Source organism: Conger conger, chromosome 10 (genome assembly GCF_963514075.1).
Source record: "Conger conger chromosome 10, fConCon1.1, whole genome shotgun sequence".
Classification (NCBI taxonomy): Eukaryota; Metazoa; Chordata; class Actinopteri; order Anguilliformes; family Congridae; genus Conger; species Conger conger.
Genome location: NC_083769.1, coordinates 23,495,498 through 23,512,824, shown reverse-complemented (window position 1 = coordinate 23,512,824; position 17,327 = coordinate 23,495,498). Strand labels below are relative to the sequence as shown.

At 44.8% G+C, this 17,327-nt stretch overlaps 1 protein-coding gene across 1 annotated transcript in view; it reads right to left on the bottom strand.

The window, feature by feature from the left end:
* Positions 1-2,964: 2,964 nt before the first annotated feature.
* The window catches only part of LOC133139500 (serine/threonine-protein kinase WNK2-like), a 50,490-nt gene continuing 36,127 nt past the window's right edge, over positions 2,965-17,327 (bottom strand). The window contains exons 17-24 of the mRNA XM_061259079.1: positions 14,039-17,295; positions 13,646-13,754; positions 10,783-10,865; positions 7,494-7,819; positions 6,911-7,149; positions 6,298-6,396; positions 6,032-6,213; positions 2,965-5,834 (exon numbers count right to left, since the gene is read on the bottom strand). Of these exons, the coding sequence (XP_061115063.1) occupies positions 5,409-5,834; positions 6,032-6,213; positions 6,298-6,396; positions 6,911-7,149; positions 7,494-7,819; positions 10,783-10,865; positions 13,646-13,754; positions 14,039-17,295 (4,721 nt within the window). The 3' untranslated portion in view covers positions 2,965-5,408. The remainder of the gene's footprint in view (positions 5,835-6,031; positions 6,214-6,297; positions 6,397-6,910; positions 7,150-7,493; positions 7,820-10,782; positions 10,866-13,645; positions 13,755-14,038; positions 17,296-17,327) is intronic.

Here is a 17,327-nt window from a genome sequence, read left to right as displayed (position 1 = left end):
GAAAACTTCAACTACCAGAGTCGTCGCAACAAACCTTGGCGCTAAATCCTTTTTTATCGTGTACAGATTAATTTGGAAGTGAAAAGTTTGCCCCAAAAGCTAATGGTGTAACATAGTAACAGAATGCACCGTAATGGCAGTTCAGTTTATAAAGGGATCACTTCATGAAAAAAAAGTTGGGTTTTTTTGCATTATAACAGATAGCTAGCTACCTGACTTCATTACAACATCCAAACCATGTTTCATACAATAATACTTACTTTATAAAACAACAGAAATGGAGGATCGAGCTAGTTAGCCAGAAGCATAGCTTGTTTTGATTATGCGTCGATAGCAAAAGCTGAGATTGCTCTATGATTTTGAATTTTTCTTTGCCATCAGTTGTTCAGTTGTGCACAAGGCTTTCAGTGAATTGCACCGTTTAGTAATTGTGGTAATTGGTTCGATCCTCCAACACATAAGTACAGACGTGGCAATTCAACATGAAAATGATTTCGATTAGTTCGAGTTATTGGGCATAAATACAAAGAAAAACGGATTAAAATGAAGAGTCGAAATCTTCACCATCTGCCTGAACAACACGTAACCTTGGAATTATAAGGTTCTATCTGCGTTGATATATTTATTTATATTGATATATTTGGCTTCCAAGATTTCACATCCTACACATAAGAAACTGAAATGCAGCGTAGTTCTCTTTCATAGGTCAAAACGACAGACGCCCTAAAAGCATCTAAAAGACGCTCTGAACGCACAATATCAAAATCCTATTAAATGTGCAATTGAGATTTTTTCAGAACAGGTGAATTGAAGATAGAACCTTCTTATAACAAGAACACACTTTCAGCTTGGAATGATAAGGTTCTATTTCATAAGAGAACAAAAATCTTGAAAAAATATTTGTGTCCTTATCCACTACTCTCCTGCATGCCTGTCTCTTTCTTCACTGATGTGATTCTCTCCCCGACTCTCTGGTGCCATGCCTGCTTTTGGTTCTCCTATTTTTGGTGTTCTGTGATTTCCCCCCTACCTTCTGCTGGCTGTGCTGGCTTCACTAAAATAACATTAAATATAGCATCTCCAAGATGTACTTTGCCTTTTGTGAATTGAAATGATATCACAATATGAATCAATACTGACATTAACAGCAGTGTATCTTAAATCCTCATTTTCAGTTAGTCAAAATGCTAACTAGTGAATAAATCATACAGAAGTATGACTACTGACTTTTGATTAGTACAGATTAAACACCTTGTCTGATGCATTTTCGGACATCAACAAATATGTAGAATTAAGTAATCATTTTGAATATTCGTCACATATCCTTTACATGCTAATACTGCTTGAAGTCTGCAATGCAAAGACATCACCAGATGCTGGGTATCTCTCCTGTTGATGCTCTGCCAGGCCTGTACTGCCAGATGCTGGGTATCTCTCCTGGTGATGCTCTGCCAGGCCTTTACTGCCAGATGCTGGGTATCTCTCCTGTTGATGCTCTGCCAGGCCTGTACTGCCAGATGCTGGGTATCTCTCCTGGTGATGCTCTGCCAGGCCTGTACTGCAGCCATCTTCAGCTCCTCCTTCGGGGCCGTTTCGGGGAAGTCTCCTATTCAGCATGTAAAATGCATGTTCAACTGGATTCAGATATGGCCAGTCAAGGATTTTCCAGTTTTGGGCTGTCAAACCCCCCCTCGCCCCTTTATCAGTATGTTTTGGGTCATTGCCTAGTTGCATGGTGAAGTGCCATCCAATAAGTTTGGAGGAATTTGGTTTTATCTGAGCAAATAAAATATTTCTGTTGACTTCAGAATTCTTTGTTCTATTTCTATTTTGTGCTATCACACCGTCGATGAAAACAAGTGAGCCCATTCCACTGGCAGTCATACACCCCCTCCTCCATGTTTCACGGTATGCTTTGGATCATGGGCATTTCCTTTTTTCTCTACTTTCCTCTTTCCATCATCAGATATTAATCTTTGTCTCATCTGTCCATAAGACTTTGTTCCAGAACTCTTGGGAGCACTTTCGGTGCTTTTTAGCAAACTGTAATCTGGCCTTTCAGTTCTTCAGGCTTATCAGTGGTTTGCATGTTGTAGTGCACCCTCTGTAGTCCTGCTGGTGTGGTCTAGATTTTGACACATCTACACCTGTATCGATGAGAGTGTTTTCATTATGTTGGGCTGTTGTCAGGGGGGGTTTTCTTCACCATAGAGAGCATTCTCCGGTCATCCACTACAGTGGTCTTCCTCAGTCTACTGGTCTGTTGACATAATTGTGTTCACATATTGTTTGCACTTGAACTGAATGTGCCAGAGTACAAAACCAAAATAACAAAACATGTGTCACTGTCCAATAAATTATGGTGCTTACTGTATATTTAGCTAATTGGCAGATACATAATGGTTTTAGTTTTGTATGTGATGAAATGTTTTTAAAATACTGTTTTATTAAAAGTTGTCCATGTATATATTAATACAAAAATGTAAATATGATTTCTCTGACTCTGCTTGAATCCACATGATTACACGATGCTGAATTTAATAAATACTGCACCTGACCACAAAAATGCTCATCTAGATGCTATTGTGTTGAAACTAATATAGTTATCATTATATTATCATTTTCTTCTGATCATCCAAATTGGCCATTTTTACCAAGAGTAAATAATTTTTGATGGCACTGTCGATGCAGGTTTTGAAGAAGGGCACATGATGTAGAACTGGGAAAATGTTTATACATGTTTTTTTGCTTGTAGCCGATTCATAACATAGTACTGCCATGGTCATGAATTTTTTGCTGTGTGAAGTACCTATGAAATTGTAATTATAATTAGAGGCAGCCAAGGAGATCTTTAGTTTGCCTGGTTGCCTTGCTTGGTGAAAACTGGGCCAGTATAGCTTTATGCATGGTCAAATGAAATCTTGTACTTTTGGACAGTCATTAAACACACAATATATGAAACCATTAAATTTCACATTTTTATTTTTTGTTGAGTTTGATGTTTTACACCATCATTTATTTTGGTTAGTTACAAAACATAAATAAAATCAACAATTGAATTAAAAATTTACAGTGGCATAATCATCAGCAGTAAGTTTTAATATTTATTTTCTCAGTGTTAAATTTTGGAGTCCCCTTGGCTTTATTTTCTGTCCCAGGAACACCTAGATTAGATCATGTCAAGACATTTTAGTGTAGACTTTTTAAGTGCTTAAATTGCTTAATATTCCAAGTTAACGGAAGCAAATTGAAACATCTGACATCTGTCAATGGTTTCAAAATATAAACAAGGCCAAACATATAGTTGAAAGGGTCAGAGGGGGGCCTAAAATGGGAAATAACCCTGGGGTGAAGCGGGGGAACTCCAAGAGGGCAAAGCTGATGGTTGAGACCAGCATCTCACATCACCAGAGCTTGTTAATACTGATCATTACACTTTTTTTTCTTTTATACATTTTTTACAATCCCATTTCTAAATACAAAAATAATGTATATATATATATTTGTTTTAGATTACATTTTGGTAACACTTCAGAATAGGTTGGGCTGTAAATTTCTGTTTGAAACTCCAAACCTGTGAGATATGGTTGAGGAGTCAGCTGGTGAACTAACACCGCAGTGTGAAAAGTGGCCTGAAGAATGCAATATTTCAAGGATATTATTCAGAGTTTAATAGCTGATGTGCCTTTTCTAAAGGTTTACTTTGCAATCACTGTAAGTTCAAGTGTTAACACAAATTGAATATCTTTAATACATCTTCTCTGCATTACTCCCATTTTCTAAATAAAAAAAAAAAAAAATCTCTGCGTTACACTCACACTTTATTTCGTGCACTCTGTCTTTCATACACTTTCTAGCTCCCTCAAAAAATCTTTCATTAGAATAGGCAGCTAGTCACACAGCAGGACAGTAAACAATGATGTTACAGTGCAGAGTACTACAACACTGTTAAGGTGAGATTGGTTTCTGTCAAAGAACATGGGTAATGTGATAATGACTAATGTAGTTTTATGTGATGTAGTGTTGTAGTACTACAATTCTTTGTCACAGAAAGATTATGCCACAAATGTAATATCTGAAAAAGGCAATATAGGGACAACCAACAACAGTTGCTTTTTTTCTTAACTGAGACAACACTTTCATTTTTTAAAACAAAATGTGCCAAATCATTTCCCCCCCATTCTATTTACATATTTACTAGACATTGTTTGATTTGCTGGAATGATGGAAATGAATGGAGGTATGGGCAAAGCGCTTTTACATGTGCATCAATGTGCTTATGGGTGTGATGAAGTTACATTTCCTTCATATGGATAAGTGTGCATTTCAATCCCAATCTCAAATTATTCCAGATTTCACCCTTGACTTGCAGACGTAGACAGGTGTGTGGAACACAGCAGGTGCCAATGCCCAAAACCAGCCTCTATGTCGACACTTGCAGGACAGTGTTTCAAATGAAAGAAAAAGACCCCTTGGGCCACACTATTTTCTGGTACTTGGATGAGCACCTGTTCAGTAAACATCAATAAAAATATCCTGCCAAATGAGCACAAGAAAACACTACAGATAAGTATGTTACATTTAGTGTGGGTTCTATCTGTGTTCAAATAAAGGGTTGGAATAACTTTGTGGTTACAACACTATTTAAACTGACATGTTAGAAACTGATGGGTGTAAAAGTACCAGTCTATGTGTCAATGTACAAAATAACACCATGATAAACATGCTATGTCCATGCGCTGCGCTTTAAGTATGACAGTGTTCTTTGTGATTCTGCATCTAGTGATGGTTGCTAGGCAATGTGGCCTGTGCTGTGATGTGCTATTGTAAATGCTTTATGTCCTGTTGTTGCTATGGAGACTCTTGTGCTATATTCATTACCGATGTCTGGTTGCTGTCTCCGTATATCTATCAGCAGAAATTTGTTTCATTCACATTAGACTTAAATCAAGACAGCACAGGATGTTAAAGAACAGTTACTAATTGCACTTTTTATTTATGTAGTCCTTAGTCAATATAATCATAGACATATATTTTAAAAATAATAGTATATACTAGTAGAAATGTCTGTTCCTTCATGTCTCTAGTTAGAAAGAGTTCAGGCTCAAGTGAGTTGTATACTTTTTGGAAAAAAAAAGAAAAAAGTTTAAATTAAAATAAAACTTGACACTTAATTCCAAAGCACACAGAGAATATGTAATAAACACGCACGCACACACACAGGCACACACACACACCCAGCACGTGACTCTTTTGTGCTGCACATGCGCTGTTTATCTTTCTCCTGTCTCTCCTTGCTCTACCCCCTCCTCTCTCTCTCTCTCTCTCTCTCTCTCTCTCTCTCTCACACACACACACACTCTTGTCTTACTTCCACCCCCACTTCCCTCCCCCCGTTTCCTCCCCTCTTACTGCTGTCCCAGGGGGAGGGTGGAGGGCGGGGGCGTCGGGTGTAGTTTGGCACTGGGGGGCAGAACCGACGGGGAGCAGGACGAGGAAGACGAGCAGGAGGAGGAAGAGCAGGAGCAGGAGCAGTAGGCTCCAGCGGCCGCACTGCCGTCGGGGGCGGGGGCGGGGGCGGGGGCAGGGGCGGGGGCGGGGGTCGAGGCGGGGGGCGGGTGGGGCTGGCTCTGCTGCAGGTGGAAGCGCTGCTGCACCGTGTGGGGGGGTGGAGGCGTGTGGCTTTTCTGCTGCTGCGCGTCTGCGGCCCCCGCGGCCCACTGCGCCGCCCCCCCTCCGCTCATGAACTGAGTTGGGGAGACGACAGAGAGGCCCGCGGAAGCAGGGGCTGCTGGGAGGTTCAGGGGGACAGGTGCAAACCAAGCGGGAGCGTTCTGTAGGGCAGAGATGTAACACAATTATACATGTATGTTCTACAGAACGTCTATATCAATCACGAGCACCAGCACAGCACTGCCATACATACATTTCACTGATAATTGAATCACAAATCCAGAAAAAGCACTGGGGCATATGTAACTAATGCTGCGAGCACAGGGGCTACTGTATTCTACATGGGCTGATAGTCTACCTCTGCAGCCTGGCCCCACCCTCCCAGCTCCTGCACCTGCTGATTTTGCTTAATCTGGTTGAGCGAGGGCTTAGGGGGGGTGGGACCCACAGTCTCTTTTGTCCAATCGTCCACCAGTTTGTGCAGCTCGTCCGTAAATGTGCTCTTCCTACTGGCTGGACCTTGGGACAGGGGGCCGGGGCCTGGAGAGAAGGCAGAGGGACAGTTACCCCCGCGCTCCTGGTTTTGCGGCAGGAGACGGGCGCGGGATGGCGCTGTGCTCTCACCGCTCTCGGTCACCGCTGCCGCGGGGTTCCCCTGGGCCGCGTGAGGGGGCAGCCTGCTCTCCTCTCCCCCCGAGAGGCTGCTCGACTGCTGGACTCCTGCTGCACGGACAGAGACGACTTATTCATCAGCCTCCTCTCATCAATCCTCCTCCTCTCCTCTGTCACTTCTGTCATTTATTCATGTCGATTGCATTACTGCCGTTTTTATGTCGCAGTTATGGATAGCATTTACGCACCATTCGTCTGCGTTCACGTTCAAACGTATTGCTTTAGGCTTCGCAATATTTACAATTGTACCTCCTACCAATGAAGCATTTTAAGCTGAACAGAACTAAACTAATGTGAGACACTGAGAGAGTGAGAGAAAGAGAGAGATGGAGGGTGAGAGACTGCACAGCTGTTTGCTGCTCAAAAATAAACAAAAATTACAGATGAATTACAACTTGATTCTAAAGAACCAAGGCACCAAACCTGTTATAACCTGCTTATAACCTGCATAAGTACCTAATATGAAAGAAATGAAAGCTATGCATGTAAAACGGCGCTGTAAGGTCATCTGAAAGCTCACAGCAAGCGCGTCAGAGCTCAGCGTTAGAGAAACAGAGGCTGTTACCTGGGTGTGCGACTCCGTTGTTGTCCAGGTGGGAGTGGGGTCGAGGTCGTGACTTGCTTTTGCCCGGTCTGGGCCTGCGGGGGGAGAGGGCAGGGCCCGCCGGGGGCAGGATGGGTGGGGTGCGCGGCAGGGGGAGGGGCAGGGGAGGGTTCTGGTCTTTGAGGGAGCGCAGCTGGCTGTAGAGGTCCTGGAGCTCTCTGTTCTGCTGGGCCTGGAGAGACACGACCTCTCTGATGTGCCTGAGACAGAGACAGGCCATGGCAAGAGTGAGACATCACATCATGTAAATATACCACTATATTATTTTAGGTGTATTTCAGTGAACCTTTAAGAATAATAATGCTAAATAATGCTAATATTTGTATTTAACATACTATTTAATGTGCATTACATGTGTTTTTATCTGTAATCTATTTTATGTAGATTTACATCTTTGACTGTGCAGTAGTTTTTCAACTTTAGCCCTTATTTTTCCTTTGCTTTTGTATTCATTATTTACATCATGGCTGCAATACCGTTTTGCTTTGTCCTGTCAGTAAACTATCGTGAGCCTACGCGTTTCCGCGTGTTGGGTGTCACTCACTTCTCTCTCAATCGGTGCAGTTCTCTCCTGAGCTCTTCGTCCTCCATCTCACTTTCATCATCATCGTCGTCGCTGCTGCCGTGGGGAGAGGGGGAGGACACTCGGGGCAGGAGGGGGGGTGCTGGCGCCCTCTTCCGCTCCTCCTTCTCCCCGTCCTTCCCCCTGCTCTTCTTCCTCCCTCCCTCCAGGTCCGGGGACACGGGCGAGCTGTCGGTCTGCCTGTCGTCGGCCTGCGCCTGTGTGTGGCTCACGGAGAAGCGCCCCACTTTCCTGCGCGCAGCGGCCTGCTGGGGGCCCCGCTCAGCAGGAAGGGCCACTGGGGTTACCTGGGAGAGGGGGAGAGAGAGTGACAGAGGGTTAGGGAGAGGAAGAGAGAGAGGGAAAGTGAAGGAGATATATTAAGTAATCTATATATGTACTGTGTACATATATAGGCGGCCTGTAGCGTAGTGGTTAAGGTAAATGACTGGGACACCTAAGGTCGGTGGTTCTAATCCCGGTGTAGCCACCATAAGATCCGCACAGCCGTTGGGCCCTTGAGCAAGGCCCTTAACCCTGCATTGCACCAGGGGAGGATTGTCTCCTGCTTAGTCTAATCAACTGTACGTCGCTCTGGATATACTGTTTGCTCTTTGATTGTCTTGTGTGAGAAGTGTGAACAAAAAATATACTTCAATATAAAATCAAAATACTGACAATATGTGGCCTTTTTGGAAAATATAATAAGATATTTTATCACAGAAATATTCTGTAACATCTAAAAAGAGGCAACAATTTGTAAACATTCAATATATTGTATTGTATACTGTATATGTTGTAACATTGATAATTATTTACAGTTATTGTAATGTACAATGGGGTGAAAAAATTTGGCCATCCCTCGTTTAAATGTCTTACAATGAATCTGTATGTGATCGAAAGCAAACCAGAACTCTAAATAAATGCTAAAAGCCCTGTGCAAAAGTTTGGGAACCCTTTTAGATTCTTTTTTTGTTAGTTTTTAAAAAGATGATTACTAAGGCTCAGGCCCAGGTGATTTACTTGTTATGGCTTCAATGAGTCAGGTGAGTATAATTCCAGGGCTGAACTTTTTATTCTGAAGTAACTCCATGCCTTCTAAAGTATCCAACTGCAGTGGCTGTTCTGTCTGGTGTTAGCATCCATGGGTTTGTTGGGGTTGTCCAAGGACTTCAGAATGAAGATGGTTCATTTCCACCAAGAAGGAGAAGGCTACAAAAATGATTTAAATGTTTTAAATGACCTATTTCCACTGTCAAAAATATTATTAGAAAATGGAAGATAAATGGAACAGTTGAAGTCAAGGCAAGGTCTGGAAGACAAAGAAAATGTTCAGATAGAATGGCCAGAGACCTGGTGAGAAATACTCAGAAGAACCCAGGCATCACTGCAAAAGAGCTGCAAACAAAGAGTAGCAGGAACAAGTCTAGCTGTTCACAGGACAACAATACAACATACTTTAAACAACAAAGACATACACATCAGAGTTGCCAGAAAGAACAACCTCAACACAAAATTAAGCATCGAAATGTGCAAAAAAAAATTAGAAGCCTGAAGCCTTTTTAAACAATTTGCTTTGGACTGACAAAACCAAAATTTTACTTTTTGGCCACCACCAAAGAAGATATGTTTGGAGAAAAAAGGATGAAGCCTTTGTAGAGTTTTGCCAACTGTGAAGGATGGTGTCAGGGTTGGAGGTAATACTGGTTGTGGCCATCAGGGGGCTTATTACTTTCACCTGATGGTCATTAGTGCTTACGTGATGTCTACCTCCTGAAGGTACTTAAAGCCCGCATTTCCCCTCAGTCTTCGCTTCGGTGTCACTGTTCGCTCTGCCACCTAGCCGGTATTAGCACATGGTAAGACTCAGCATTCGAGTCAGGTATTGTGCTGGTTCTGTGTTCAGAAAAGGTAAGGAAGGGGTCTGCGCGTTAGTGTGTGTACACTGCAGCCGCCTTCCTGTAGGTTCTTTTGTTCTTTGTTTCGTTTTGTTTTCGGCTCGTGTGAGTCCGTGGGTGAGGGACGTTGTCCCCGGTATTTTGTATTTTGGTTTGTGTGTTTTTTCGGAGCTGCGACTCCTGAGTCTTTATTTTCGTTAGCCCAGTCTTTTATGCTGGGTTGTACTTTTATTTTGGGTTTTCTCCGGTCCGGGGCAGTAGTGCTAGCCTTTACGCACTCATTTTTTGTTTGTGATTTTCGCCCTGGTTTTGGAGGGTAGTTTTTATTTCCTGAGCCGTTATTTGGGGCTCTTCCTTTTATTTGTGCGGAGTTGTCTCCGTGTACAGTGCTGTCTCCTCTACCCCCCCGGGGTCTTAGTGGCGGGCTCGTTTGTGGGTCCGCTTACAAGGGGTCACCCCCTTAGTCGCACCTGGCTCTCCGCACCTCCTCAACCTTACAGATGGAGGTGGATCCATTATGTTTTGGGGTTGTGTGGCAGCTGGGGTCACAGGAAATATTGTAAGTGGAAGGAAGAATGGATTCCACCAAATATCAAAAATCTAAACTGTTCAAAGGTCAGTCCAAACATTGAAGTTGAAGAGAGGTTTGGTATTCCAGGAAGACAACGATCCAAAGCAAACCTCGATATCAACCATGAAGATATCAACCATGAAGAGAGACATGGCTCAGGCAGTAAGAGCAGTCGTCTGGCAGTCGGAGGGTTGCCGGTTCGATCCCCCGCCCAGGCTGTGTCGAAGTGTCCCTGAGCAAGACACCTAACCCCCAAATGCTCCTGACGAGCTGGTTGGCACCTTGCATGGCAGCCAATTGCCGTTGGTGTGTGAGTGTGTGTATGAATGGGTGAATGAGAAGCATCAATTGTACAGCGCTTTGGATAAAGGCGCTATATAAATGCCAACCATTTACCATTTATCTCAAAAATGCTGGACCAGCAAGGAGGCCGAAGAATATTTCTGAGCTACAGGTGTTCTGCCAGGAAGAGTGGGGAAAAATTCCAAAAACGAGAATTGAAAGAGGCTACAGGAAGCGTTTATAAGCTGTTATAGTTGCCTGAGGAAGTGGTACAAAGTACTAACTGACAGGGCTCCCAAACTTTTGCACAGGGCCTTTTTCCTTTTTAAAAAATTATTTTTAAACTGTAAAAATGTGTAATCTTGCTTGTTTGTTGTACCACTAAGAGGTCAGGTTCGCTTCTGCTCACATAGATATTAATTGTAAAAGGCTTTTTTACCAGGGGTGCCCAAATGTTTGCACACCACTGCAGCTCTGTAAAGGTATATCTGAAGCGGATAGGGAGGGGTGCATCAGTCACCTGAAACCGCCCCATGCGAGAGAGACCCTGGGGGTGGGCCGGCTGCTCGCCCTCCTCCTTCACAGTCTGGCTGCTGTTGGCCTCTGCTGGAGAGATGGAGACACAGCGAGGGCGGGGGATGGACGGATGGATGGACGGACGGATGGACGGATAGGCAAAGACGACACACACAGACGGACGGTAACGCATGACACACGCACGGTTGAGCAGAGACATGCGCACGGGCGGGCCGTTGGACAGACAGACGGACAGGAAGGACACAGGAATGAACACACAAACACAGACGCAAAGGAAATGTGTTAACAGAAGATGATATAGCTCAAATGTCATGATTTCCTTCATCACATCAGAATAACGCCAGTTAAACTATCATCATTACTTCATTTTGATTTACAAACATAAACAGGCATTTATGTGAACATTGTATGTATATATACAAACAGAAGATATATTATAAACAACAAATATTTAAAAAATATAATAATAAAGTCATGACATGCTGAAAGAGCAGGAGAGGTCCAAGGAACAGGGTGTAGGATATGAGTGAGAGGACACACGGTGAACTAAAAAGGGAAAAAGAGGAATGAGGAGGTTGGTATGGGAACAGTTTTGGGGAGTGAGCCATTTCACAATTATCAACAACCCCCCCCACATTCTCAGACACACTCACACACACCCACATGCAATCACACACACACTGCACACACACACATACCAACTTGTATGTCCTCACATGCGCAACCAAATCATTGCTCACACATACAACCTGTCAAATATAAAAATAATAAATAAATAAAAATAAACACAAAGGTGTCCTGATACACAGACGCACACACATACACTATACTCACGCTCACAAAAACACCCACACGCTCTCACTCACTCACAAAACAGCATGTCCCGGCCATGAGACAGTAAACACTATGGTCACAGAACATGCATTCAGAACGTCAGCCTTCTGGCTGTTGCATGTTTGGGAATACTCTAAAGCTCTACACTGCATGTATGTGTGTATATAGATGCATAATTCATATGGCAGATATCTTCTTTCAGAAATATAAAGGGTATAACATACTGAAACAAGATACAATAGCTTAAATAATTGCTGACAGCAATACAATGTATTACAATATTCACTGATATATATCACCATATGCACACACATACATTCTAAACTCAGCAACACAAAAGACACAACAAGCATGTGCATTCAGGCACATGCATTCACTCCGAATGGGAACAAAGCCTCTACTGTACATAAACTTGACAATAATCTAGCACATGTAATATTGCACATGCAAGAGAATGCTAGATCATTTTAATCATAAAGAATAAAATGTGACCTTCCTCACAGCCTTCCTACAGTAAGTATGGGAGAACAGATAGTCACTGTAGAGGTCCTCTGTACACTATGAATAAATTAAGAGTAAAAGTATGCTACATTTAACCATGATAGTATATGATAAATCAATGGAACCACTGACTCAAATGTGAAGAATTTAAATTGTGTAATAGGGTCGTACAGAACCGAATACTGTTCCCTGCTAAATACTGTTTAACCTGATATTTGCAACAAAAATAATTCAGAGCCGCTAGCTAGGAAACGCTTCAACCCAAAACAGTTTTTAATGTACACTCAGTGAGCACTTTATTAGGTAGACCTGCATGTTAATGCAAATTTAATCAGCCAGTCATGTGGTAGCAACTAAATGCATAAAATCATGCATACGAGGTCAAGAAGTTCAGCTGTTTTTCAGACCAAATATCAGAATGGGGAAGAAAATCCAAGTGACTTTGAGTGTGGAATGATGGTGCCAGACAGGGTAGTTTGAGTATCTCAGAAACTGCTGATCTCCTGGGATTTTCACGACAACTGTCTGTAGAGTTTGCAGAGAAAACATCCAGTGAGCAGGTCAGAGGAGAAGGGCCAGACTGCTCGAAGCTGACAGGAAGGTGACAGTAACACAAATAACCACACATTACAACAGTGGTATGCAGAAGTGAATCTCGGCTACAGCAGCAGAAAACCAATAAGTCTAAAAAATAAGTAATAAAGCGCTCACTGAGTGTATATACACAGGTCCTGTTGTGACCGACACCCTCCCAGTCAGGTGTTTTAGGAAGAGCTGTGCGAGAGTCAGACTGCGACCCAACCCGTGGAGACTGGGCACTGCAGCGGGTTGTAAAACAGCAGCATTGCTACCGTACAGAAACACAGTGTGTGGACTGGAAGACAGCTCTCAAATTCCAATGCCAGAACCACTGCGTAACGCCCCTTTTAATCTTTTAATGCTCTGGGGCTCTACATGCCACATTCTCCTCTTAGCCAAATTCTCCACTGTCTGTAACTCAAAAGACAACAAATAATCAATAATATATAATACCAAAATACTAATTATTATTAAAATTATTATTTCCCGGGCACAAAAATGATATGATTCCAAATCGAACCAAACACAGACCCAGACAATCACATGACTGCGAAAATACGACAATATACAAGATTATTGTTATAATCTCTGAAACAACTGGTACAACAAATCCAATCAACAAAACAAAAATACAGATCTATGAAATACAGACCTACCACAATAATAACACTGATTACACAGAAATCTACAAATTAGTTTTGGAATGGTATTCCCTCACACACCATTCTCACTCTTTCGTTCTCTCTCTCTCTCCCCCACACTCTCTCTCTCTCTCTGTCAGAAGAGAGTACCTTGCTGGACTCTGGGTTTCTTGAACAAGCTGGCGGAGTGACGCAGTTTGCACGCCCAGCTTTTGAATTTGCGAGTCCAGGATTTCTTGCTAACAGGATTTCTGATACTAGGACATGTCAGGTTTAGGCCAAAATATCCACCTCCTGCATTGAGCTGCTGCTGTCCAGGCCGGAGGGGGAGCTGGGGCTGACCGGAGAGGGGCCACGCTGGGTCTCCTGGGGTGCTGGCTTCGGAAAGAGGGGGGGCAGCCTGGGGAGAGGGCAAGGGAGGGGAGCGAGGGGGGGTGGGGTGGATAGGGTAGGAAAGAGTTGTGAGGGGGGGCACATATGACTCAGAGAGAGATTAAAAATACTTTCAGAGATTTCATGCATTGAGTGTGTGTCACACACACACACAAAAACTGCAAAAGGACATAATTTTAAGATACAGGGTTTTCAGAAATCAGTTTGCCATTATAATTATCACAGAATATGGAATCAGACAGAAAGTAAGAGAAAGAGACAGTCCCACCCACATCCACGAAGCCCACTTACACAGACTGGGGGTTCGGCGGGTGGAGTTTGGTGTGTGGCTGCGTCTCTGTGTGGGGTCTGAGGGAGCGACTGTGATGGGGGGGCAGAGGAGGGGGGCAGGGCAGGCTCCGGCACCCCAGACGCTACCCCGGGGGTTGAGGGAAACACACTCGATGGGCCCGCTTCCACCACCGCTTCTCTGTCGGCTTCGGAGGTGGAGGAGGAGCGGGAGGTGGATGAGGAGGTGGTGGAGGAAGAGGAGTGCGGGGAGGTGTCGGAGGTGGAGGTGAGGGGGTGGAGGGGGGGCCGTGACGGGTGTGTGTCTGCGGCGGTGGACACCGAGGCGGGAAGGACAGCGGACGCCGCTGTGGCGCCCCCTGCAGGTGCCCCCGTGCCGCTGTACTCCTGGTACAGCAAATTCCTCAGCTTCTCGTCCAGTGTTTTGATGCGGTTGTCAACGTATTCGATTTTGGGGGGCCCCTCACTGTCAGACTCTGCCACAGAAGAAGGCTGGGCTGGGGAGGGGCTGAGAGTATGGGAAAGGGGGGGCAGGGGGGTCTCAGAGGCGCAGAGGGGAAGGGGGGGCAGCGCGGTGTCGGAGGACGGGAGGGCAGGGGCAGGGAGACTGGGGGTATCCTCTCCTGTGACACCGGCCTCTCCTGCAGAGAGCTCTGACTCAGAATACTGCTGCAGCATCGGCTGTAATGGCTGCTGGTGCAGGGCGCGTTGCTGCGGCACCTGTTGCCGTGGCAACTCAGACTGCGGCACCTGCTGCTGTGAGGAAACCTGATGGAAGACCTGTTGCTGCGGGTGGTCTAGGGGAAGCTGATGAGTCGGCTGATGCTGGACCGACTGTTGCAATTGTACTGATTGTTGTGGTAAAGGCTGTGGCTGTTGTATAGGAAGAGGTTGTTGTACTGACTGTTGTATTTGTAGAGGCTGTACTGACTGCTGTTGTCGGTCAAGTTGTTGCACTGCTTGCTGTTGGTACATCGCGTTCGGCGGCTGTGCAGATTCTTGTGTGTATTGCTGCAGCAGTGGTTGTTGGTGCACCTGTTGAAGTATGTCCTGTTGCACTGACTGCTGTTGTTGCATATGAGCTGTTTGTTGCTGAACTGCCTGTAGCTGCTGCTGCAGTTCCTGATTTTGCTGCTGTCCCAGCTGTTGTAACTGCTGACTCTGACTGTGCTGGATTTGCTCTCTGTGTAACTGCTCCTGCGCTTCTGCCTGCTGCTGTTGTAACTGCTCCATCTGCAGTGGTTGAAGTGACTGGTGTAAAGTCTGCTGTTGTTGGAGATGCTGCTGCTGCAACTGCTCTTGGTAGAGCTTATGTAGTGACAGTTGTATTTCCTGTTGGTTTTGCTCCACGGGTAACTGCTGTTTCAAGGATGAAGGCTGTTGTATTTGTTGAGCCTGTATTGACTGTTGTTGTATGAATGGTTGTTGTTGTATTGGCTGAGACTCTTGTACTGGCTGCTGATGTGGTGATGGTTGCTGTATATGCTGAAGCTGCACTGACTGTTGTTGTAGAGGCTGTTGTTGTAAGAATGGCTGTTGAGTCATTGGTTGAACCTGTACTGACTCTTGCTGTAGGAATGGTTGTTGTATTTGCGGAGTCAGTACCGACTGTTGCTGTAGGGATGGTTGTTGTATTTGTTGAGGTTGTAATGACTGTTGCTGTAGGGATGGTTGTTGTATTTGTTGAGGTTGTAATGACTGTTGCTGTAGGGATGGCTGTTGTATTTGTTGAGCTTGTAATGACTGTTGTTCTATGTATTTTTGTTGTATATGTTGAGACTGTACTGATGGTGGTTGCAACACTTGTTGTAGTTGTATTTGCTGAGACTGTCCCGATTGTTGCTGTAAGGATGTTTGTTGTGGTTGTACTTGTTGAGACTGTACTGACTGTTGTAACAATGTTTGTTGAGGTTGCATTTGCTGAGACTGTCCTGGTTGTTGCTGTAAGGAAGTTTGTTGCTGTTGTACTTGTTGAGACTGTCCAGATTGTTGCTGTAAGGATGTTTGTTGCGGTTGTACTTGTTGAGACTGTACTGACTGTTGTAACAATGTTTGTTGTGGTTGTATTTGCTGGGACTGTCCTGGTTGTTGCTGTAAGGATGTTTGTTGCTGTTGTACTTGTTGAGACTGTCCAGGTTGTTGCTGTAAGGATCTTTGTTGTGGTTGTACTTGTTGAGACTGTACTGACTGTTGTAACAATGTTTGTTGAGTTTGGATTTGCTGAGACTGCCCCTGTTGCTGCTGTAAGGATGTTTGTTGTTGTACTTGTTGAGACAGTCCAGGTTGCTGCTGTAAGGATGTTTGTTGTGGTTGTACTTGTTGAAGCTGAACTGACTTTTCCTGTAAGGATGTTTGTTGTAGATGTACTTGTTGAAGTTGTCCTGGTTGTTGCTGTGTGGATGTTTGTTGTAACTGTACTGACTGCGGTTGTAAGGAAGGTTGCTGTGGTTGTATTTGTTGAGACTGTACTGACTGTTGTAACAATGCTTGTTGTGGTTGTACTTGCTGACACTGTCCTGACTGCAGTTGTAAGGCCTGTTGTTGTACTTGCTGAGGCGGTGCTGACTGCTGTAGGTATGGCTGTTGAATGGGGAGAGGCTGTACTGACTGCGGTAAGGATAGTGGTTGTGGCTGAACTTGTTGCAGCTGTGGAGGTTGCTGTGGTAAGGACTGTGCTGGTATCTGAGGCTGCTGATGTCTCTGTTGTACCTCTGCTTGTTGCTGAAGTGCAAGGTGTTGTGGGTAATCTTGCGTCTCCGCCAGCTGTAACCGGTCCTGATCGCTCATGCTCAGGGGCTGAGGGGTAGCGAAGGGTGCGTGAATGGGAGAGGAGGAAGGAGGCTGCCGCCAGTCTCTCTCAGACAAGGACCCCCCTCGGAGGGGCGTGTCTGTGGGACCTAGGGCCACGGCGGAGGAGACAGGGAGGGGGACAGGGAGCGAGGTACCGGCAGCTGTAGGAACAGGGACAGTGGGGTGCACGAGGCTGGTGGGCCCGGTGCTTGAGTCATGGGTGGGAACAGAGGATATAGGAGGAGAGGTGTGGGCTGGGGAAGCAGGTGGGGCAGAGCAAACAGCACTGGATAGAGAAGAGGATGGGGCAGATATAGTTTCAGACACCACTGCAGGGGCAGGGGTTGCTGGGGCAGACATGGAGGCAGGGGCAGAAACAGTGGAGGCAGGGGCAGCCAGGGCTGGGAGCGTTGCAGAAGCGGAGGCACTGATTCCACTGAAGGACCCCGACCGTTGTGATCCATCAATGTCTATGTAGACAGAAGAAACGGACATAGGGTTA